The sequence below is a fragment of the Pseudonaja textilis genome, chromosome 2, assembly GCF_049901715.1.
Source record: "Pseudonaja textilis isolate UNSWEBS1 chromosome 2, rPseTex1.2, whole genome shotgun sequence".
Taxonomy (NCBI): Eukaryota; Metazoa; Chordata; class Lepidosauria; order Squamata; family Elapidae; genus Pseudonaja; species Pseudonaja textilis.
In genome coordinates, this window is record NC_141991.1 from 129,095,427 (window position 1) to 129,119,883 (window position 24,457).

At 38.7% G+C, this 24,457-nt stretch overlaps 1 protein-coding gene across 2 annotated transcripts; it reads left to right on the plus strand.

Annotated features, from left to right (window-relative positions):
- Positions 1-646: 646 nt before the first annotated feature.
- On the plus strand, positions 647-22,532 carry PRKAG1 (protein kinase AMP-activated non-catalytic subunit gamma 1). Of its 2 annotated transcripts, none has more exons than XM_087925248.1 (12): positions 647-755; positions 11,982-12,030; positions 12,719-12,825; positions 13,917-13,998; positions 14,101-14,159; positions 15,573-15,618; positions 15,881-15,935; positions 18,014-18,140; positions 18,309-18,474; positions 19,218-19,255; positions 20,664-20,810; positions 21,235-22,532. In XM_087925248.1, the coding sequence occupies exons 1-12, from the start codon at positions 708-710 to the stop codon at positions 21,352-21,354; spliced, it is 1,044 nt and encodes a 347-aa protein (XP_087781374.1). In that variant the 5' UTR covers positions 647-707; the 3' UTR covers positions 21,355-22,532. The 2 variants fall into 2 exon arrangements, with proteins under 2 accessions (XP_087781374.1, XP_026573227.1); XM_026717442.2 differs by having other exon boundaries at positions 647-693.
- Positions 22,533-24,457: the final 1,925 nt, after the last annotated feature.

The window sequence follows — 24,457 nt, forward strand, 5'->3', positions numbered from 1 at the left end:
AAAAGTTGCCAAGCTTGGGGACCCCTGATCTAGACGATGGCTAGAGCTAAACTGCAGGGTACCAATCAATCTATCACTGATCGAGAATGACAAAAAGTTCCTTAATATACTCCCACAAACAGTTCCAACTATCTGAATATGGAAACTTTCCTGATAGCTTTTGGCACCCATTGAATAATAAAGCCTAAAAGCATCATAGCATTTTAAGAAACGAACTGTGAAGGACCTATACAAGCCAAGGCTGCGCTCCTGTGCTCGTTGGTATTAAGAAGACCCTTCTTAGTGGATCTTTTTAATAGGACAGCTCTAAAAGGCAACAATACGGGTGCCTTTTCAATGCGAGGTTTATATCGAATTCAAAACAAAGCAAAGTGTGAAAAATTCAATTTCTTTTCAAACGAGCTGGAAAAAGAAGTTGTGTTGACGCGGTTGTGGGCATCCCATTCTTTTAATGCAATTCTAATAAGCATCGAGAACCGTCATTACACAAGCAATAAACGTTCCTTCGTTTTCCTTGCGTCCACTTCCGCTCACGTGATCGCCTTTATTGGCGGAATTGTGGGCAGTTGGGCTTCAAGGCGGAAGTTCAGTTTCATGCTGGGACGGCAACGGGCGTGTGGGGGAGGGGAGGTCGAAGCTGCCTCCTTTTCTCTGAGTTCGGCGCCGGTAGGCAGCAACACCGTAATGGAGGCGGTAAGTGAAAGAGAATGGTGGAGCCCGGGGGGAAGAGTTTTATACCGGATAGTGTTTCTTTTGTGAGTCTCTTCTTTCTTAATGAGAACAAGCGGCACCCCAATATAGTATACGTTTTAGCGGGATTGTTGGGGGATTGGGTCCAGATAGGTATTATAAACTTAGCATTTATAATAATAAATATATTGCTTTTGTACACTATAGCGTTGGATAGAGCTAGCAGATTAGCCCAGATTTTTCTGTAAGCGTTGATTGCATTTGAATGGTGGCCTGGTTTTTACAGCGCCTTCTAAAGTGGAGTATGATATACGTGTTTATATGTATGTTTATAAGTATGCTATAGTATTTATGTTACTTAAGATGGTAGGCTAAGATTTAGGTTTGATTCTAATCCTGGCAGCCTACTTGGGTAATTTGAGGTTACTGTAGTTAAGTGTCTCTCAGTCAAACCTTGTATTTTGGAGGAATTTCGTCTGGAGCTCCTTGATGAAAGGAAGGATGTCAGTCTAATAAATTATTTGAATGACCCCTTATTTTGGAAAAGTGAATGCCATCAAAAGATTTTGCCTTGCATTGGATGTCAGTTCTCAGCTGGAGCTTTGCAATAGTTTGATTTTTGAATTTCTTTGGGCAAGTCCTATTTTGAACAGGCCCTATAAAAAAAAGAGAGCTTTATGAGATTTCCAAAAGCCATATTGCATAAAAGAAAAACACATATAGATCTCCATTTGTATTTCTGATTTTATAGCCATGATCTTAAGCCATGATCCTATATTATACATAATTATTAGAAAATATAATACTGTAAGTCAAAGTCACCCCATGGTATAAAGCAGTGGTCACCAACCAGTGGTCCATGGACCACTGGTGGTCTGTGAGAAAATTTTGGTGGTCTGCAGAAATATTATTTGCATTTTTATACTGCACTAAATACAATTATCTTTTTAAAAGATTCATATTAGTGGTCCACGGGATTTAAAATTATGAATTTAGTGGTCCCTGAGGTCCAAAAGCTTGGCAACCCTTGGTATAAAGAAGTAAGTAAGAGGAGCTTGCTTAAAAGTGTCAGAGATGTGACAAACTTATAACTTAAGTAAACTTGTATGTTTTTCTCTGTTCATTCTGAGGCAGGTCATCAGGTTGTTTTGTTATTTGACATTGTCCTGCCATGCTCATGGTATATATAATTTATCCTACCTTTAAAAAAGAGCAATTCTTAATCACATCAAGAGACCATGCTTTCATCTGTAAAGATACATTGCAATTTCTTTAAACAAAAGTATTATACCCACTTTAATTAAATTTTAATTTAACCATCAGGCAAAGCATGCTATAACTCAGTCTTATAAAATAGAACTCAGTCTTATAAAATAAAACTATTCATTGTAAATAAAACAACCAAACAAATTTAAAACCTTATTTTTAATAAGCTGCAGATTGAAAAAAATCTGGGTTTTATTTTTGAGACTGACCCTCTGTTTATGAATGTTTATGAATATGTGCTGTTTATAGTAGACAGACTAACACTAATACAGCATTGCAAATATTAATGGGAGAGGTTGCTACCGGAAGAGATGGTGCCATTATATAAAAGAATTGTATGGAAAGATCATAACGTCTTAGAACTATAGCCAGACATTTTAGAGGTCTAGGGAAAATAAGAAGGACACTGCATATGCAAACTACCAGCCTGTTAATGAAATACCAGAAGAATTGTTTAAAATGTTACAAGATGGTGTGTGTGGTTTTGTAAGCTTGCATAGAAAATGCAAAGGACTGAAAAAGATTGCTTTATACTAATTTCTAATGTCAAAAAAAGATTGTGTTAAAAAATGTTCAAACTACTGGTATTGAACATTTACACTTCTCTTGCATGCTTTTAAAAATAATCCTCAAGATTTTGCGATCCAAATTTCAACAATACATGGGATGAAAATTACCAGGTTATCCGTTGAATTCAGAAGAGGCAGAGGCATAAGAAGATCCTACTGCTAATACTCAACTGATAATAGAAAGAGCAAGAAAGTTTCAAAAGGGTGTCTATTTCTGCTTAATTGGTTATGCAAAGGCTTTTGACTGCATAAACCGTAATATATTGTGATAAGCCTTAAAAATATGAAAGTACCAGGCCATTTCATCAGCTCATCAAACAATTTGTATGATGACCATGAAGAACCAGTTAGAATGGAATAAGGAGCAACTAAATGTTTCAAAATTGAGAAAGCAATGAGATTAGGTTTCATGCTATTGACTTACGGTATTATTTATTTTACATGCAGAGTATATCTTGAGAAATTAGACATTGATGTTAAAATTGCTTGAAGAAACATTAATCCCAGGTATCCTGAGGATACCATGATGATTAGAAGCAAGGACAACTTAAGGAATCTCTTGCTGAAATTAAAAGAAATACAAAACTCAACCTTTGTATACAAGTATAATTGGCAATGCCAATCTAGCAAAAATAGTTGGAGAAGTTGAAGAGATAACCATCCTCTAGTTTAGTGGGCCTCCCAGGGGATTATGATGTGCAGTTTGATTGTCCCTATGTTAAACTAAAAGTAATAAACCACATCATAGTGTGGTACTATCGGTATGTATATGTTTATGACTTCAAGTCCATCATGTCTAAATGGCAGCAGTTTCCAGAAGACTAGCTGAGATTCAATAAAATATATTGGAATTTAGAAAAGAAGGCTTATCTTTGTATTTCAGATACTGTATGAGATTGCATGCTGGCTAATAAGGTTTGAGGCTAATCCAGCATTCCCCACTATAAACTGGTAGATAGGTTGGAAATGTAATAGAGTAGCAATTCTAACATCTGGTGGGTCCCAGATTGAGGGAAGCTGAAATTATTTGTGTTAGAATTAAAAGGTACTTGCTTTTTTTTTTCTACCTTGTGTTTTTCCCACAATTGCAGGCTTCACTTTTTTCAGATCTACAGTCATATAAAATGGAAAGGAAAAGATAAACAGTAATTCATTTTGGAACTTACACCTGCACTTAGCATACATATCCTTGGAATTTTCAGTTTTAAGTCCTAAAATGAGATCAGTTTATAGATATCTATTTACAAACTACAGAATAATTTATCTTGTTATTACCTGGAAAACTTTCTTGTTTCTTTTTTTACATGTGATATTGTAGGTAAACACTGATTTTACAAGCTCTGCCTACAACAATTTGAGTTCTGTTTGGATTCCACAATACTTTTGATTTGACTACTTAGAATAGATTAACCTTTTCTCCTTCTGCTCTACATAACCATCCGGTCCAATATGCTGAACCCACAATTTAATGGACTAATGGGGGGAAGGCATACCTGTTACAGAAAGCCATCACATAACAAACGGGTTTTTTTTGAGTCCTAAATACCCATGTACATGTGAAAACATTACTGATAGTTGTTAGTAAGGTTTTGCTGCATTGGGTTTAGTAATGCTGATACTGGACTTGTGGCTTGTCGGCCGCCAGCCCCTCCAGCAGCCAAATCAGATGAGGAGGCGTGGGAGTCAGGTCAGCATCAAGGCAACCTGAGAGCTCTGAGGAGGAAGAGGGAATGGAGCTGTCAGAGAGAGTGAGAGAGAAACTGAGGCAGAGCCTGGGTTATCCATCAGCCCTCAGATGGAGAGTCAACAGCCCCCCAGTCTGTAGGTGGCTGAAGAGGAGGAGGAACAGCTGGGCCCAGTGCCTGATGCTCTGGTGCGCAGAAGGCAGAGGAGAGGAGAGCAGTGGAAATCTGTGGGCTGATCCTTGGGATGGAAGAGCCACCGCTGCTAGCAAAGCCCCATCCTAACTCGGGATAAAAGGCAGGGGGGCAGAGATGAATACATAATACAGACTACTATTCACCTCCCTGCTGGACAGACTTGTTAGCCTGCATTGAGAGAGAAAGCTTTGGCCAGGGCTGCTGGCGTTCCTAATAGAGGAATAATTGATTTAAATACGGAGGGTTTGTCATGTTTGGGGAGCTGGATCAAAACATGGACGATCAGTATCAGTTTGAAGAAAATGATTTGCTAATTTTCAACTGAGCCTTGCAAATGTGTCATTCGGGATTTCCTAAAAAACAAGGAAATAGTAACAGTGAAGCTGGATTTCAGAATGGGCTAATTCTATCCCATAACCTGTTAGAGTTGTCATTTCTACTTCCACATCCTCATTCTTCTAATTTCCCTTCTCACAAGCTATAAGTTCTTTGTCTATCTCATTCTCTGTCATCAAGAATTGCTTTTATCTTCTAACTGCCGCATGATATTGTCCTCTGGTGCTGACTCTTCACCAGTTTTATGCTTTGGTGGTAATCACTGACTTCAAATCCTTCACACATCAGGGAGTATAACAATGATACAATTTATACGTACATACATACTTACATACGTACATATAAGATAAATATAAAAAAGTGTTCTTTTTGCCTAACAATAGAAATAACCTAAGGTCATAAGGAGGGCCTGCCTAGTTTACCCAGTAGCAAGCAAATCAGATCCATAGAACCTCCTGCCGTTTAGACCTCAACTTCTGGACTAGAGTTTGGGTTCATTTTCGCTAACCTCGAAGGGGTAAGTGCCATCTATATAACATTTTATACATATTTTCTTTGTACGCCATAGATTTCGTAATCTTAATGATTCTATTCCAGATCTTTTCCCATTCTGTTAATGTAATGCTTCTTCCAATATTCCTACTCCACATTATCATGTTCCCTTTCACTATCTCTTGCTCTAATTCTACCTCCAATAAATATTTATAAAATTTAGAAATATTCTTTTTTATTTGATCCTAATAAGATTTTATCTAAGTGTTGTAATTTGCTATAAATTCCAAACTCTTTGATATCTTGTTTGTATCTACTATGGATTTGTATATATAACCACTGATCAATTTTAAATCCCTGTTCCTGTAAGTCCTGTCGAGTTCTTAGTTTCCCTAAAGGATCTAATAAATCTTTATATTTAGTCATTTTTGTTATATCCAAATTGTTGGGATGAACCATTGCCTCCATTGTTGAAAGCCAAATCGGAATTTTTAAATAATGTTTTTACATATTTTTTTCCAATTAGTTAATAGTGAATCTCTAATAAGATGTCTATGAAAGTACGCCTGTTTAGTTTTCCCCACATCCCATAGAAATGCGTGCCATCCTCTCTGAAGATCGTGCCCTTCCAAGGCTAGAGTTCTTTTATTCGTAAATTGACCCAGTCTTTTAACCATAGTAAGTTGGCTGCCCAATAATATAATTCCCAGTTTGGAAGCGCTAGCCCACCTCTACTTTTTGCATCTTGTAAGGCCTTAATACTGATTCTAGCTTTTTTCCCTTGCCAAATAAATTTAAGAGTTACCTTATTTATATCATCAAAAAAATTTTTTGGTAATTTTATTGGGATTGTCTGGAATAAGTAAAGGAGTTTTGGTAAAATGTTCATTTTGATTGTGGCAATCCTGCCCAGTAAAGAAAGCTGCAACTTATTCCAGGATTCTAGATCTTTCTTAATTTGCTGTAACAGTTTATCATAATTATTCTCTTTGAGTGATTTACTATGTGGTGTTAACCATATGCCTAAATATTTGACCTTTTTTGTTACCTGTATCCCCATGGTTTTTTCTAATTCTTTCCTCTGGTTCTCTGTTAGATTTTTAGTCAGTAATTTCGTCTTATTTCTGTTGATCTTTAGTCCTGCTACTGAACCATATTGTTCTAGTTCTTTTATTAGATTATGTCCTTTCTCCATGGGATCCTCTAGGAAGAAAACCATATCGTCTGCAAACGCCTGTAATTTATATTCCTCTGCCTTGACCCTAACCCCTTGAATTTCAGGATTTTGTCTTATCCGCGTTAACAATGATTCTAAAGCAAATATAAATAAGAGGGGTGAGAGAGGGCAACCCTGTCTAACGCCCTTTTCAATGCTTAGTGGGCCTGTTTGTTCACCATTAATTAGTATATTGGCTTGTTGGGTATTGTAAATTGTTGTGATAATATTCTCGAATTTAGTGCCCAGATTCATGTTATAGATTTTTGTATTAAGAAGTGCCAATGTAAGTTATCGAATGCTTTCTCCGCATCTAGAAACAAGAGTGTAAATTGTTTCTCTGGATGAGCTTCATAATATTCTAAGACGTCAATAACGGTTCTTAAATTGTTTTTAATTTGGCGGAATGGAAGGAAACCATTTTGGTCTTCATGAATGTATAAATTTAAAACTTGTTTTACTCTATTCGCAATAATTGAGGTAAATAATTTATAATCGGCATTTAAAAGTGAGATTGGTCTATAATTGTTGATATATCTGGCATCCACATCCTCCTTCGAATTAACGCAATCAACGCCTCCCTCCATGAGTCTGGCATTTTGGCAGCCGAAAGTACTTCATTAAACACTTCCAGCATCAGAGGCCCTACTAAATCTAATGTGGCTTTATATAATTCTACTGGAATCCCATCTGGACCAGGGATTTATTATTACATTGATTTTCCATTGCAGATTTTAACTCAGACCATGTAATATCCTTATTTAGTAATTCTTTGTCTCCTTCCCCTATTGTTTTATCATTCGTATTCTCCAGATAAGTTCTTATTTTATCCTCATTGATTTCTTCTTTTTATATAATCTTTGGAAATAGTTTAATATAATATCCTTTTTCTTCTCAATCTCATGTTGTGGGATGCCTTTCTCATCTATTAATTGGTGTATCAATCTCTTTTCTTTTTCTTTTTAAGTTTATAAGATAGCCATCTTCCTGGTTTATTGGCGTGTTCAAAATAATTTTGTTTGGACCTTCTCAAGCTAACTTCTAATTTATCTTGTTCAATTAAATTCAGCTTATGTTTGGCTAGTATTAACTGATTTTGTAGTCCTTGGGTCTTAGGGGTTTTTGTAATTGTGTTTCTAAGTCTTGGATTTGTTGTTGTAACGCGTTTTGTTGGGCATAAATTCTCTTGTTTCTCATAGCATTATAGGAAATTGTTGTGCCTCTTATAATTGCTTTCATAGTATCCCAAATGTTCTGTTTTGAAGTTGTTTCATTATTATTATCTTTTAGAAAATAATTTAGCTCCTCTTTCAGTTTATTAATATACTCTTCTTGTTTACAATTTGGTTATTTAGTGTCCATCTTTTTTTTTTCGTCTCCTATCCCTCCAAATTAGCTGTATTGGGTTATGATCAGCCCATTCATTGGTAGAATTTTAATTTCTTTTATTTCATTAGCCAAGTCCAAATCCATCCAAGCCATATCTATTCTGGTCCAAATCTTATGTGGGTTAGAATAATATGTAAATTGTTTTCCTTCAAAATTCCTTCCCTCCATAGATCAGTGAGAGGACAGGAGATCGGAGGTGAAGAAGTCTGGTGCAGGCTTGAACACCTTTTCTGGCGTCAGGAGCGATCCCCAGGGATACATGAACCCCGGAGAGGTTCGTGTCAACGTGGAGATCCTCGAGCTGCAGAGGGGGAAGGCAACTCCCCAACAGTGAAGAGGAAGCTCCCGAGCTCGGCGCTAAAGAGTAAGCTGTCATTTTATGGCGGCTTCCAATCCGGTCTGCCACTTGAGTGAATAAGCAAAGCAGTGACAGCCTGCGAGATCCAGTAACAGGAACAGAGAAACGGTTTATATCTTGGATTCTTTGAAGTCTGAAGGGAGTAGAATGACAGAAGAATGATAGCATAAATTCTTCTCTCCTGGTTGTGATAAGCACCTCTTGGAAGTCGGGCGGAGAGCGGCCAGAAAAGCAATTGGGGAAGCTTTGGGGAAAAGAGAGAGATTGCTAAAACCTGGAGATTGGAGATCCGGAACTGGTCTGAGCACAACATGACTATTACATCTACTTAATATTGGGGAGAAGATAAATTGAGCATTATATTGGACTTTGAAAGATTTGTATGTGGATTTAAAAGTTGGAAAGCAAAGAAAGAAGCAGCAGCAAGAGGAAGAAGCCAGAGGCGAACAGAACGCTGGGAAAGACGGTTTTGAGACTGCAGATTAGTCAGCACTTTTCACCATTTGCTGATTGGAAGGATGAAAAGAAACCTCTAGCTGGAAGATGGAACTTTAGCTCACCCAATTTGCTCTCTTTATTACGTGGTACTACTTAAGTTTACTAAGTTGGCACTATTTTCTCTTTAAGATGACTTCCTTGTGGTTGTTTGTTTGTTGATTTTCTGAAGCTGTGGTAATCTCTCTTCTACCCCTTCTCTTATTATCTTGCCCCTTGCCTCCCTATTGTATCTCCTAAACACTTTACATAATTTTACTTACTGGGGGGGAAGAGGAGGATACACTATTATCAAAGAGTTAAGAGTTTACTGTTGTAAGTATTAATAGTAAAAAGGGATAAACTTTGTTGATATAATCTATTTATAAATTATTTAGACTACTTACGACATTTAAGATTAATTCCTTAAAGTGTTAATTGATGTACTATTGTTGACCAATTTTCTTATTACATTGACTAGAATATTGTTGCAGATCTCTATTTATGATATAGGGGAAAAGACTGTGGAGTGAGATATAAAATTGAAATACGTGAATAGTCTTTCAAGTACAGAACCCAAATACTGAATGGTGATTTGGGATAATATATTTAATATTGTGCATCAACAAAAACAAATACTTAGAGAGATGACATCCACAACAACTATGGCCTTAAAAACAGGAAAGAAGGCTATCCCGACCCTATCAACTACGTTGACAGCCACCCCACCAACATCTCAAAAAACTATCGAGAGTCTTTAATAGGGGAAAAGCAGCCCAATGTCCCCAATATTAATATACAAACTTCCATATTAGCCTTGCAGGAAGCTATATCTAAAATGCAAGAAATGATGATTAATAATCACAAGGAAACTAGAGCAGATATAAGTGAATTGAAAGATGAGATGGGGAAAATGAAGGCTGAAATGAAAGCGGATATAGCGAAGGTGGAGGGTAAGATAGGGTCTCTACAGCAGGCCATGGAGAGAAACGAAGTGAAAATAAAAGATATAGAGAGTAGAACAACACGCATGGAGTCTAACTTTGAAAGGATGGATGAGGAATTTAAAAATGTACTTAGAGAAACGGAAGACTCTCTGATCCACCTCGAGATGGACAAAGCAATGGCGTATTTAAGATTCCAGAATGTGGCGGAAGCCAAAAATGAAGAATTGGAACATTTGATGGCAGAAATATTGGCTGAATGGCTAGGAAAGGAAAAAGATGATCTAATTAAAGAGTTTGATGAGGTATATAGGGTTAGCACAAGCTACGCCAGGCGTAACAACTGTCCAAGAGAAATTCATATCCGCTTCTCTAGGAGATGTCTGAGGGATTTAATTTTGAAAATGTCTAGGGAGGAAACAATATCATATAAGGGCAGAGAAATTAGGATTTTAAAACAAATTCCAAAGAGAGTGAGGATGATAAGACAAGATTATAAATTTTTAGCTAATGATTTAAATAAAGAAGGAATCCATTTTAAATGGTTAATCCCGGAAGGGATGTTAATTACATGGAAAGAGAGGAAAATCAAAATAGAATCGATAGAACAGGCCCAAGTTTTTCATCAACAGCTCACAGATAAGAATAGTCAACCCACCAAAGAAGAACCTAAAACAAGACCACAGGAGGTCCGATATTATCACAGAACCCAAAAGGAACGACTTTCTCCAATTTCAAGAAGTGATAATCCACAACATGGGAGAGAAGAGCAAATCCCACAACAACAACAACAAGAGAACCGAATCATTACTAGGCAAAAATCTAAGCAGAAGTAGATAAATGGTGGAGGGGAAGAAGTTGCTCTCCATCAATATAAACGGATTAAATTCATTATTAAAAAGAAAAAGGATATTCTCAAAACTTATTCAACATAACGCAGATATAATATGTCTTCAAGAGACACATATTTCGAAGAATGATGAAAGATATCTAATTTGTCCAAAATTAGGTAAACTTTTACAGCACCGCCGACCAACACAAGAAAAAGGAATTGCAATTTATGTAAAACAAGATGTAAAGGCAGAACTAATCTGGTCGGATCCCGAAGGAAGAACTCTGGTTATACAAGTTTGGATAAACCACATCACATTTTTACTTGTAGCAATCTATGCCCCAAATGATGACCAGGGGAAATTTTTTAAACACCTTCACCAAAAAATAGTAGGCTTTGAAAAAAGAAACATTTGCTTGATTGGCGATTTTAACTCCATTGCAGACTACCAGAAAGACCATAGTAATATGGGGAAAAACAAGAAGGGGAAAAGGGAACTCTCTGCAGCATGTAAGGAAATGTAGACCTCAACTTCTATAAACATCTTGGCATTCCCATTGTTTGGGGAATCCAACAATTGTTGCAATAAATCTGGTTCTTCTACTCAGGAGCATGCCTTGTACTTCTGATTTTTTCACAACACAGATTTAGTCTAGTATAACTGAAATTGACTGAACTGAGATGCATTAAATCAAGAGTTTACTATGCTGGCAACTTTATAGCTTGGAAATATTCACAGCTGGACCTTGCCATTCTCCGGAAATACCACAGATACCATTAATTGTGGGAAGACAGTAACATTTTCCTGGGAGATAGGAAATAAGAGAACATAGTTCTCTCTCTCCACTGTTAGGAATGAACTTCTAGTAGGAGACCCGTCAGTGTTTACAAGAAAGTAAAGATATTTTGTATTTTATCATGGTATTCCTGTGAAATACATAAAGCTGAATAATAGAGATAAGATTTATAGCTTTATGAGTACGCCCAAGCTACATGGCCCCTCTTTTTTTTGGTCATCTGCTCAGCTTATTTTTCTGTTAGCATATCTCCAGGTGGGTTTGTATGTGAGAAGGAATGACATTCTAGATATTTTGAACAAGAATTACATTGCGTAGATTGGATGTAAGTTAGATTGTTCTAACTAACCAAGGTAATAGTTTATTTTTTAAAAGTTGAAAGGTGCTTTTTTCAACAAAACAGGATCTTTTTTTTTAATGTACTTAGGAAAAAAGGTGATGAAATTCAACTTTTGACAAGACAGTTTCCCCACTGCCCTAGGAAGCAATTATCTTTTAATATACTAAAATCTCTATCAGAATAAATTAGGTTATTCCCAAAGCTCTACATATGCAAATACATTCAGATTTAATCAATTAATGAATCAAGAAATGTTTGCTAATAAGATTTTTTTAACTTGTTGGTGTTCGTAATTATTATATATTACATTTCAAGGTACAATTGGCATTCAACGTTGCAGGAATTATATCCCAAGATGTTGCATCTCCTTGATTTCTATTTTTCTCTATTTTTTTTAGGGTGCAGTACCCGAGAGTGGGCTGGATAAAAAACTGCCCTTATCTGAAGGTGAGTGAGGCACAAAGATTGATTTATAAAAGATTTTGCTTAGCTTGGAGCCCTGGGTGGAGTTTATTTCAAATATTTATTCTATCCACTCCCTTAACAAGAAGATTACAGAAACAAATAAAAGCAGTAATTTAAACAAAAAATTAAAACAAGAAGTGTCAGGGTTACTTTCTTCTAAAAATTTGTCAAGTAAATTGGTGGAGTCTGAGCTTGGAGATCTACTTTCTGTTGCAACAGACTCTTATCTTTTGTAAAGTTTTGTCTATCCTAGTGACAAGCTTGTCCATCAATTTCCAGAAGCAGACAGGATGGCCTGGCATCTGAAGACTCTCATCTTCTAAGTTCGCAAATGCATTTCTTTCTCATAGCCTTGAAGGGACTCTTGGAAATTGAAGGGGAAATTTCTTTTGAAAGTTAGAACTGAAGTTGCAACACTTGGAATGAAGTTTCAATTCTGTTTTTTTTTCTTTCAGAAAGATATTAGATTTAACTGAGCAAATAGCAGTGGTTTGTGCAATGTGCTTAGATATGCTTGATGTTAAAATATTGGATTTGTTTTAAAAAGCATATAGTATGTATATAATATGGTTTTCTGATATATTTAAGTTTCTTAAGACCATGAATTTTTCTGCTCTGGTGTTATTTTGTTAAGGGATATCTTGTACTTACCTTGGTCTTCCTCAAACAGATGGTGATTCCAACAATGGCATCTACACCTGCTTCATGAAGTCACATCGGTGTTATGACCTCATTCCGACAAGCTCCAAGCTTGTTGTGTTTGATACATCTCTGCAGGTGGGTAGCAACCTAGTTTGATGGGCAGAGCAGTAGCAGTTGCAGTTTCTGGGGAGTTGGGATTCCTGGATAAACCTTTCTTTCCTTTACCAGAAGAAAAGTAAAAAGGGTCTACCAACAGATAGAGGGAGATTCTCTGCATTTGTGAGTAGGTAGAAAACTCTCTATAAAAATGAATTGGAAAATTTTGTGAGGATTTGTACATGCTCCAGGGTCATAGAACCTCTGGCATCTTGAGTGCAAAGTTGTGGATATAATTATCAGTGGTTTGGGTCAAAAAATTGCTAAACTTTGCTTTTTAAAGTTTAGTAATTCAATTTTAAATTTTGAAACTGATATATAAGGATTTGGATCTAGTTTTAGGCAGAATAGAGCTACTGACCTGGTTTGCAAATTATATTACCATGTTTTATTAAATCAATCACAATCAGTTAAGTTCATAAGTCAAAACCCACTAAACCAGTTTTACACTGTAGCACAAAGTGTGAATTCAGCCATATTACAATTAAGGCATAAGTTATGTTTGACTTCAACCATGTAAATAAATCTTCTATTCCAGTAAATATTATTTATTTTAAATAAACATGCTTGGTATCTCAATGAGATACTAGATTAAATCATTTAATCTCTATTTTATAGATTAAAAATGCTGGTCTGCTCCTGAGCAGGATAATCTCAGGAGTAGACCAGATCAGCAGACGCTCTCTAATCCCTTTAGAGAGGGATTTAGATAGCAAATAAAATGCAAGATAAGATGCTTTTTCACAACAGTAGTGCAGTCTTTTGTACGTCTTTTACCTTTTGATAGCTGACAGCGTGAATACAAAAGCATTGACAAAAGGACCCTTCTGAAATTCTTGAAATATGTGAGGTTCTTGTTCCTGATCCTTTTTCTCATTCGGGATTTTGCCATTCCATGCCTTCTAGAGACCAATAGATTGTGACTTGTATAATCCTCAAAACTGCCTAGATTTAGGTCAAGGGAATTTTGGCAATGAAACCTGAGACTTTGGAAGGGCAACAGATTTGGGAAGCTACTGTAACTTTCTTTCTCAGGAAGTGTCACAGCCCCATGTTTGTGTGGATTCTAGGTGAAGAAAGCCTTCTTTGCATTGGTGACCAATGGTGTGCGGGCTGCTCCACTCTGGGACAGCAAAAAGCAAAGCTTTGTGGGTAAGGGCCTACTTGCTTCATCTTCTTATCATCTTCTTACCCTGATTCCTTCATCCCAATGCCTGAGGTGACCTCTTCACACGCCTTTTTATCCCCTCACAGGAATGCTGACAATCACAGACTTCATTAACATCCTTCATCGCTACTATAAATCGGCCCTGGTAAGTGTCTGTGGCCTTCTGGCTGTCAGGATTCCGGCAGTTACTCCAATTAAATCATGAGCCTCGAGCCACACTCCCAAAACTGAAAAGGATTTATTAGTAGTTAACATGCCAGCATTAGCCTGACCGTAGCCAACTCTGAGATACATAATTCACTGTCACCCTTGATCCTGCCCTTACCCCTCTGGGTGTATCATCCAACGAAACGCATCCATAGCCAAGAGTCATCAATCATGCTCTCCAATTAGTTTTTTGCAGTAGAAGCTCCAGTCATCTAATCAGTCTCTGAAGAAAATATGAATGGAATAATAGTTTCGATTCAACACTGCTCCCTGCTCTTTGAAACTCCCCCTCCCCCATCTTTCTGTTGACAACTATAAAATGTGTACACAAAATGTTTTATGAGTTGACATTGGCTTCATTAAAGGAGTTATTGGTTGAACAAGGTTCTTAACGCAACTATGACATTTTGCCCATCTGTGTATTGCAAGCATTTATGTCTAATTTTCAGTTGTTAAGGGGAAAAAATGAATATATATGGGTGAAGCGTCTAATGTAGAGAGTGGATTTTATTTTGGGAGTGGTAGTTTCTTAATGGGGCTTCATCCAGCCATGGCAATACAAGGGGCGGGGGGAAGGGAGGAGAATCAAACTATAGGTAATCCTCAATTTACAACAGTTCATTTAGTGACCGTTCAAACTTACAATGGCATTGAAAAAAGTGACACGACCATGTTTCATACGACCTTTGCAGCATCCCCATGGTCACGTGATTTACTTTCAGATCCTTGATAACTGATTCACATTTACTGATTCATATTTACGACGGGTGCAGTTTCCCAGGGTCATGCGATTCATCTTTTGTGACCTTCTGACAAGCGAAGTGAAATGGGAAACCGGATTCACTCAACAACCGCGTTACTTGATTGAAGAACTGCAGTGACTCACTTCACAAATGTGGCAAGGAAAGTCGTAAAACGGGGCAAAACTCACTTAACACCTTCCTCACTTTAGCCACATAAATTCTGGACTCCATTGTGGTTGTACATTGAGGACTACCCGTATATGGAATACTGGGATACAATAGCAATGAGCACTCGTCTTCTTTCTCAACCTCCCACAATCCAAGATGCAGATCATTGTGGCCAAAATGCTTTAGTTATGTGACAAGTGTGCTAAACGGGGAGTGGGGGGAGGAAACCTGGATTTGCTTGTCTTGCAATAATTGTTGAAGAGGGGCTGCTTTGTCATTCCTTGGAGCCAAAGCTCTACTCAGTTGGGATGTGTCCCTGACTGGCATCTCCTATATGACATCGGGAGGATTCCGTTCCATCCTCAGCAAGCTAGAGCATACTCTGACCAGCAGGGATGATGGTTATTCATTAGCCCTAACATTGTTTCTTATGTGTCCAGGTGCAGATTTATGAGCTGGAGGAGCACAAGATTGAAACGTGGCGAGGTAATAGCAGAAGGGTTATTATGATGGGGCAAAGAGGAGATGGGGCATTTCTGGTGAAGGACATTGGAAAAATGTGCTGGTTATTTCCAGATTGGAAGCCCTTCTTTTCCCTCCTAGGCATCTGATGGGTACACCAGATTTGAGCCTTTGGGCTGTCACCAACTGGGGGAACCAACAGGTCATCCAGGGTGTACTTGCATATTTTTTTCTTTTCTCTTCTTAAAGGGACACAGCTGAATATGATCTTTCTTTTCTCTTGCAGAAGTCTATCTGCAGGACTCCTTCAAGCCACTGGTCTGCATTTCACCCAATGCCAGGTAGGAGACTCTACCCACATGGGATTGTCCACTAACCCGCTTCTGCATTTTTGAAGTGCCACTAAAATGCTTCCTGCCATTTTCCCACCTGGGGTGCTTCTTGTTTTCTGGAGGCGTTGTCAGTTTAGTCAGTCTTTCAGTCACTCCTGGTCTATGGATTATCTCCTGTCAGCCCTGGATTAACCATTAAGGAAAGCAGGCACCTGCTTAGGCCCCAGAGGGAAGGGGGACACCACAGAGTTCCCCCCAGCTATCATGCCCTTAATACTGTCACAGTCGATTTCAATTTTCAACTCTTAATGTTTTGCCAATTAAGCAATGGAAAGGCTAAGGGGCATCCTCAGTTGTCCTTCATCTGGTTCTGCCTCTTGTATTTTGGGCATCTTGTGCCAAGCTATTATGACTAAGGTAGTCTTCAACAGTTTGTTTAGCAACCCTTCGAAGTTACAACCGCACTGAAAAAAGTGATTTATGGCCATTTTTTCATACTTACGACCTTTGTAGCATTTCCATGATCATGTAATCAAAATTCAGATGCTTGGCCACTGGTTCATCCTTATGACCGTTGCTGGGTCCTGGGGTCCTGTCGTGTGATGACATTTTGCGACATTCTGACAAGCAAAGTCAACGGGGAAGCTAAATTCCCCTAACAACTGTGTTACTAAGTTATCTACAGTGATTCACTTAATTGTGTCAAGAAAGGTCGTAAAATGGGTCAAAACTCAATAAATGTCTCACTTAACAGAAATTTTGGACTCAATTGTGGCTGTAAGTCAAGGACTACCTGTATTATCTCTTTTGACTTCTCTAAACAAATCAGACCAGAAGCTCAGTCTTGCACCTCTTTATAAAAGAGTGATGTTTTGTTACTGTCTTATACACATTCACTGAGGATTGTGCGTTCAGAGCTCTGTGATTAATGGATATACAAGTCAGGTTTAGAATCTAGAGGGTTCCTTTTGCCAATTAGGATTCTGTCTTACATAGAAAGATTGGGGAAATACGGTGGAATGGCACACCTACTTTAAAGGTTTCTACTCAGTTACTGTTCTGTGAACACTTGTACTAATAGCTCTTTAACAGTAGCTGTTAATTATTCCGCTTCTTCCTCTCACACATCTCCCTCTCTCCCTTCCTCATAGACACTTCTAGAACTGCTGTGGTACTTAATGAATGCAATGGCCATGCAGCGTACTGCTATCTCTACCTACCATGGACCAGAAACCACAGCTATCTGCAATTACACCTTCATGTTTTTTTCTTTGCTTCACTCTTTGTTATTAAATCTTTTGAAAGATGACATCGTTTGTTTCTAAGAAAAAAAAAGTCAAAATTAGTAGATAGATGCACATCCAATATACCGGCAAACATACGGGCAGAGTAAGCCTATCCAAGACCTTTTGCTGCTTGATGTAAAAGGGGAAATGACTCCTCTCACTCTTTCTCCTTTCTGGTTAATGTCCCACACCAATCAAGATTTTTTGTTGTTGTTTCTGAGGCGTGTAAAACTTCATAATCACCTTTTCCTTTCCCAGGCAGCTGCTGCAACAACAATAACAAATAACTCTCAGGTTGTGGCACCACTGAAAAGGCCCTCTCTAATGGTTCTCTTCTTTGCTTCAAGGGCAAAGGATCTCAAAAATAATTTAAAGCAGAAGATCTCTGTGCCTCTAATGGTATAGATAGATAACGGAGGGAGGAGGATTTCTATCTATGCATTGAAGTTTTTTCTTGAGTCTTGGAGGATGGTGGAATATAAATGGGAGCAGTTCCCAGAAACCTTTTCTACCTACATGAAATCAGATCTCCTCTCAGACTTGTGGACAGATCTAGGAATCCCAGTTGCGTATCTTAGTTGCTCTTTCATGTCTGCTACCCATCCCCACCAGAGCTTTAGAGACATCCTTTGTCGAGTTAAGGCAGGGGTCCCCAAACCTGGCAGCTTTCAGGGAATTCTGGGAGTTGAAGTCCACAAGTCTTAAAGTTGCCAAGTTTGGAGACCTCTGGGTTAAGGGGATAAAGTAAAGACCTGAATGTCTTCTTGGTTTTGATACGCTTTTCCTTCTTCTCTTGTAAAGTCTGTTTGATGCTGTGACTTCTTTGATTCAAAACAAGATCCATCGGCTACCTGTCATTGACCCTGAGTCAGGCAACACACTGTACATCCTGACACACAAGCGCATCCTCAAATTCCTCAAGCTGTTTGTGAGTACTTCTCAGTGCAAGCCAGCTTGGCTTTTCCTGTTATGCATTGTTGAGAGTTGTGTCCCCTTTCTGTGGACCATTGCTTTTTGTGTAGCTGTGAGATGCTATTTTACTTTTGCCCACAAAGTGTCAACGTGCTGTTAGACTCTCCCTCTTGTGGTCCCGCAGATTGCTGAGTTCCCTAAGCCAGAATTCATGACCAAAACGCTGGAAGAGTTGAAGATTGGTACTTATGACAACATTGCAAAGGTCCAGACCAATACACCTGTCTATGTTGCGCTGGGCATCTTTGTACAGCATCGGGTCTCTGCATTGCCTGTGGTAGATGAATCAGGTGAGAAGCAGCATTGTGGAATAGATGAAGGCATCAAAGAGGAACAGAGTTCAAATGCTATTAGTTTTATTAGTGAAGGGTACTACAGACAAATGGCAACTACTAAAAAACTCTTTCTGAAATAATAAGATTCTGTAACTCGGTGTCCCACAGATTCCCATTATCCGGGGCTTCAGGTGGTAAAATTCCCAACTAAATTTTGTGGAAGGCTGATATATTGGTAATACATTTTCTTGTTGACTTCCCTAGATGGGAAATTAGGAGGGTATATTTTTCCCCATGTGGTAATCACATATTATTTTTCTTTTAAATATGGGTTGGTTGATTTATGAGGCTCTGTAAGCCATTAATCTAGTATAATAGCAGCCCCAAAACCTTTTGAACACCAGGGACTGATTCTGTGGAGAAAGGTTTTTCCATGGACCGGAGAGGGCATGGTTTCGTGTGCTGTCTGCATTCTGCAGATGGGGCTTCACATTTTTGTGTGGCCCGATTTCTGGCACACCGTGGCCCAGTGCCAGTCCACAGACCAGTGGGTTGGGGACCCTTGTACAATAGACACTTTTTCAAATATATCCATTTCTGTCTTGTTCTGTGCATGAGGCAAGGTGATGAGCTCACTTATGTCTCTGCATTGTAGTAAGAAGTTTTTCTCAGTTTCTTCCAACTTAAGTACATTTTTCCTGATCTTAGGTTGGAAAGCTATGCAATATACTGAACTTCGGGTTTTCTCTGTTTTTCAGGCCGGGTTGTGGATATTTACTCCAAGTTTGATGTTATTGTGAGTATTTCTGGTAAAAGTTGCTTACAACATTAATAGGAGTAAAATGTGCTGTTTTGGCTTACTGACTTTCCTTATTTTTAAAAAACCTTAGCTTATCAAACACAAGCTTAAGTCATCCTAAATCCAGTTTGAAAGCTAAGTTGAGAAATTTAATTAATTTGCTAGCCTCACCTTGTCAGCAGACAGATGGCCTCAAAATACATTGGAGATTTAATACTGGAAAAAAAATGCATGTATTTGGGTGCAAGCTGGTATAATATTGAGTGTAGAAGTGATGACCCTATGGAACTGCCCTGGTTTAATGGCATGGAGTCCAAGAGATCAAATAGCCTTCGTTATAGAAGTAGACCTCATTTACTGAATGCCTCGTGCAGCAACTGTTCAAAGTTATAACAGTGCTGAAAAAAATAATTTTGAGATCAAAACACAATTTTATGACCTTCACGGCATCTGTCCTTTACTTGTGTTAATTAGTACATGTCCTATGCCCAGCCCTATTGCCACCCTCCCCCATGCAGAGCACAGAGGTTGATTAAGCAAGCAATCTAATTAGGCAATTTCTCCTTCTTGACCTGTTTTTTTTCTTTCTTCCCCTCACAGAGCAGGGAGATTAGAGAGGAAGGGATTCCAAGAGAGTAAGCAGGCCTACAATGAATACACATTAAAAGGAAGCAGTTGTATGCCTGCTTACTCTTTTTTAATCCCTCTCCAATGAATATAATTACAAGCATTAATTTCCTTCTTGCTATGGTAATTATTGCAGTGCCGGAATGAACATTCTGAGGAGTGGGGAACAGGAAGGGTGAATTAAAATCATAAATGCAGTAGCAATCATGTGATTTTTCTATATGAAATTCTGCACAATTTCCCAATTATGGTAGCTAAACGAGGGTTATCCATACGTGGCTTTCTATCCTATCCAGATAAATCCAACCGATGAACTTTGATTGTATTTGGAACCAGAAAGAAAATGAGAGAGGGTTTAATACTGGCGTCCTCTTCATTTAATTCGTAGCATACCGCTTGGATCATTTGAGATTTGGTGTATTGCTTATTGTTCTGTCCTCTTGTGTTTCTACCGCTGGAGAAAACCCTTAAATTTCAGTAGGACATTAACCTAGTCTTCTAGGATGTGGTAGTGCAAGCATTGGCTGATAATTGATTGCACATTATTCGTATGATGGCAATATTTGCTGTAACAGTTGAGAAATGGTATTAACACTTTGTAATAAAAACATTGCTGGGTTTAGGCAGCTTCTGTTTGTAGACATTGGGCACGCTTGATTGATTCACGCTCATCAAAGCAGGTGTGTAGAGAGAGAGAAAATGAGTCAGTGATGGCCAACTGTGCCACCAGATCTTTTCATCATCATCATCATCATCATCTCTCTCTTTCTGTCATCAGAATCTGGCAGCAGAGAAAACCTACAATAATCTGGATGTGACAGTGACCAAGGCATTGCAGCATCGCTCACAGTACTTTGAGGGCGTGCTCAAATGTTACAAACATGAGACTTTGGAGACAATCATCAACAGACTAGTAGAGGCTGAGGTAAGTCCAATTTCCCCCTTCTGTCAAGGAAAGGGATGTTCTTGTAGCAAGATGGAGCCAGGGCTGCTCATAAAATACAGTACTTTCAGCTATTATGAAGGTTAGTCTCTATATTGCTTTACTCTCTCTCAAACTGAGATTAAAACTGTGAAGTAGTCCAGTAAGCTTGTATAGGTTCTAATGTGACTGTGGCGTAATACCGTACCAACTAACTGAAGGAGGGGACTCTTCATTTCCACAGAAAAACTTGGGAAGCTTTTGCATCACCCAAGAGAGAAAGTTGGGAAAAACTGGGGTGAGATTGTTGTGGTGCCAGGTTTGCTTTTCATCTAGACAATTGTGTCAGGCTATCATTCTGGGGTGACCACCCCAAATTCTTCATTGTGTAAAATAGGCCCTCACAAAAACTTTCTGTAACCCACAGGTTCATCGGCTGGTTGTGGTAGATGAAAACAACGTGGTGAAAGGCATCATCTCCCTCTCTGATATTCTGCAAGCGCTAATGCTGCCCGGGGGCCAGAAGCCCTCACTGCAAGAGGGATGAATCAACCCGTTTGGGCCCGAAATATGGCACAGCTGGCCTTCCTGTATCACTCTTTTGGCCAAACAGCTGCAGCGTAAAGGAGGCCATGCGGTCCACTTACAAGCTAATCTTCACAGAGTTCGTTCCCCCTCTTCAAATCTTAGTTTCCTGAATCTTCAAGGCCTGCTGTTCCTTTGATTTAGAAACAATGATTTTATACTCAGAATGTAGCCTCAGTTAGATAACACTGGCCATTTTGGGGTGGGAAGACCACGTGTCAGATTTCCTGAGGGAGTGTGACATGACCACGTTTGGACACTCGGAACTGTAAAAATCCAGAATATAGATCTTTGGGGAATCTTGTTCTGAGTTTATGTTAAAGCAGAAGTGCGGTACCTGACAGTTCTTCCATTTATTGATTTGCACATCCTTTGCATGTCATGTGCATCTAAGAAATGTGTGTAAATGAGTGAGAAACCCTATCCAAGTATCACCTGCAATCTCCATCAATGCCTTTCACCCCTTCTGAGATTCCCTTCTGATAGGCATGTTTATGCTGCCCACCTCCCATTGCTCATAGTGCTCTTCCTCGTAGCAGAGCCAGATTTTGTTTTAGATGTTCCAAATGGAACCAATTTTCTCATTGGAGCTCAAAATCCCTTTTGGGGACAGGATGGTGTGATACTGTTTGGCTTCCTGCGTTATTTGAATTTGCTGATCTGTGCAGGGAGAGGCCTCATTGTCTTTCTCTTAATACTTCTTTGTGAAAGGACCAGAGCCAGAAATGATCCTGCCTGGAAACATTTTGATCTTGTTTGCAACACAATTTATTTATTTATTTTTCAAAACCAGGCCCTGCTCTTCTTTACTAAAGTATGTCTTTCCCTATTATATTGCCTTGCCAAGAATGCTCTCTCTTTTGCACATTCTTTATATTGCTTTCCTCCAGGGAAATTGTACAATATATATTTTTGTAAAGTTGTATTCCCTATTTCCATTCCTCTGTCCATACTTTTACTTTCAAGGAGGAAGTTTTCAAGAGTTTTTTGTGTCACCTTAATGGGGACTTGAGAGTATGTTTGGTAATTATTTCAAGTCCATGGACTAGGAGTTAACCTTAACCCTGAAAAGCCTTCCTTTTATTATTTACTACATTTTTGAGAATCTGTACTTAATAAAAGATCAATCTGAAATTTTAACCTGCATTTCCTAAATAATGAATGGATCTTGGCAAGCAGTATAGAAAGGAGAGATTATTCTGACCTCAGAGACCCATGTTAGCCTACATCTTGGCCTAATTCATGAATGTTATTTCAAAACATTATTTGGTCTGGGTTGGTATGTTTTCTCCATAATTTCATTTCCTCAGATTTTAATTTTGAGATGTTGAAATTGGATGCTTCTCCCTTTCTTACATATTTGCTGCTCCAGGTACCCATATAATTAGAGAATATTGTACCTCTGCAGCTATGCATATAAGAACATCGTCATATAATCTTTATGTCTGTATTCAAGATTTTTTGCATCTTTTGACATCAGTATTTCTCAAGGAATGTTGAGTTAATCAGCTCAAGAGCAGATCAAGTCTAATGACAAATTTCTTCAGATAGCAGTTTTTCTTGTTGTTGCTTCACTTCTGCTTTGTTTAGAGTCTTTCACGTTACATTTCACATACACATAGACACGCACACACACACTATTTATGCATACTGTTCTCTCCACCACCCGGCAATCCTTTGGAATATATTTTCAAAATTACAAATGTACTTACTAGTTCAACAAGATTGGAAACCTATGCACTAACGTCTCTGAAATGCCACTTCTATTATATGTGCTCCAAAATGAAGAGAAATTGCTGGCTACCTCATTGCTTATATCAACTTGGCCTATGACTTCAATTCAGAGGCCAGTGATTCAAGGGTTTTCATTTGCAAATGATAGTTCTTGTAAGCCATAACAGCCTTCCAAGCTGCATTTTTTTTTCAATGTTCTTTTCGAGACAATCTAGCCAAAACGACTAGTCCCCCCTCCTCTTCTAACTTGCATTGACTACCAAGGCCTTAATTGGTGTCTCTGTCCCAGTCCCTCCTCTCTCCTCCCCAGCCTCCCTATGACCAGGAATGTGCTGAGCCAGCATTCCCCCCGCCCAGTTACTAGATGCCTATTCTGCCTGTGATTTTTTTTAAAAGGCAGAAATCCTCAGGCACTTAGCTGGAGCCATGGGTGGGAATGCCATCTCCTAGCAAGAGGAGATGGCAGATGAGCAAGATAGGCCCTTGGGAATGGAGTGGCCCACCACTGAATAAGCCAATGCTACGGAGAATGAAGTTGAGCTGTCAGGGTGAAGAAAGAAGGCTACCAGCAAAGTTCTTTTGAAATTATTTGTGGCTTACTCAAGGCTTGTTAGGAGATTATGCTTATGTGGTGGGTGAAAAAGCTGGTGACTGCTTAATTGGCTTGTTTTGGAAAAGGAGTGAACTCTTAATGGGCTACCCTCCTGATACGTTGAGGCCAAGATTGCTGGATATATAGCATCTGTTCATTTCTCTGTTGCTTGAGATAATGGAATCTTACTTGGTTTCTCCTCTAGCTCATCCTCAGATGGTTCTTTTGCTCAGAATTTGTAACCTTGAGTTATGGGAAAGTTACTGAGCTTGAAAGATCTTGGGTAGTTCTTGAAAGATCTCTGATCAATGGGTAGAGTATAACATTTTTTGTATTGACTGGGACCTATATATCTCTGCAATCTCTTGGGGGAATGTACCCCAAAACCAGAGGAAAGGGCTTCATATATAGCCACTTGCAGCCTTAGACATCCAGGTGGGGAAACAGTGCTTTATGAACCAATTGTCAACCTTACCTCTTCTCATGCCACCGTCACCTTGGTTTTATCCTCAAAGCAACCTTGTCAGCTATTCGAGTGTGAGTTGATAGGTGATCCAATGTCACCCAATGAACTTGAATTTGAACCCGGATCTCCACCTGAGTCCAACACTTTGCTCTTGTATTACACATTGAATCACGATTGGGATGAATGCTGCTAGAGCCTACACTGGAAGATGACTGGTGAGCAGGTTGTTCCCCCACAAAAAATATGTGGAGGACAGCCCAGAACTGCATTGTA

What these genes read in the sequence shown, in the direction of transcription:
- PRKAG1 (XM_087925248.1), top strand. Translation starts at nt 708, where the DNA reads ATGGTGGAGCCCGGGGGGAAGAGTTTTATACCGGATAGTGTTTCTTTT. An exon ending in TGCATTTCACCCAATGCCAG is followed by an intron (nt 15,936 to 18,013) that starts GTAGGAGACTCT and finishes TCTCTTGTAAAG; the next exon opens with TCTGTTTGATGCTGTGACTT. An exon ending in ACTCCAAGTTTGATGTTATT is followed by an intron (nt 19,256 to 20,663) that starts GTGAGTATTTCT and finishes TTCTGTCATCAG; the next exon opens with AATCTGGCAGCAGAGAAAAC.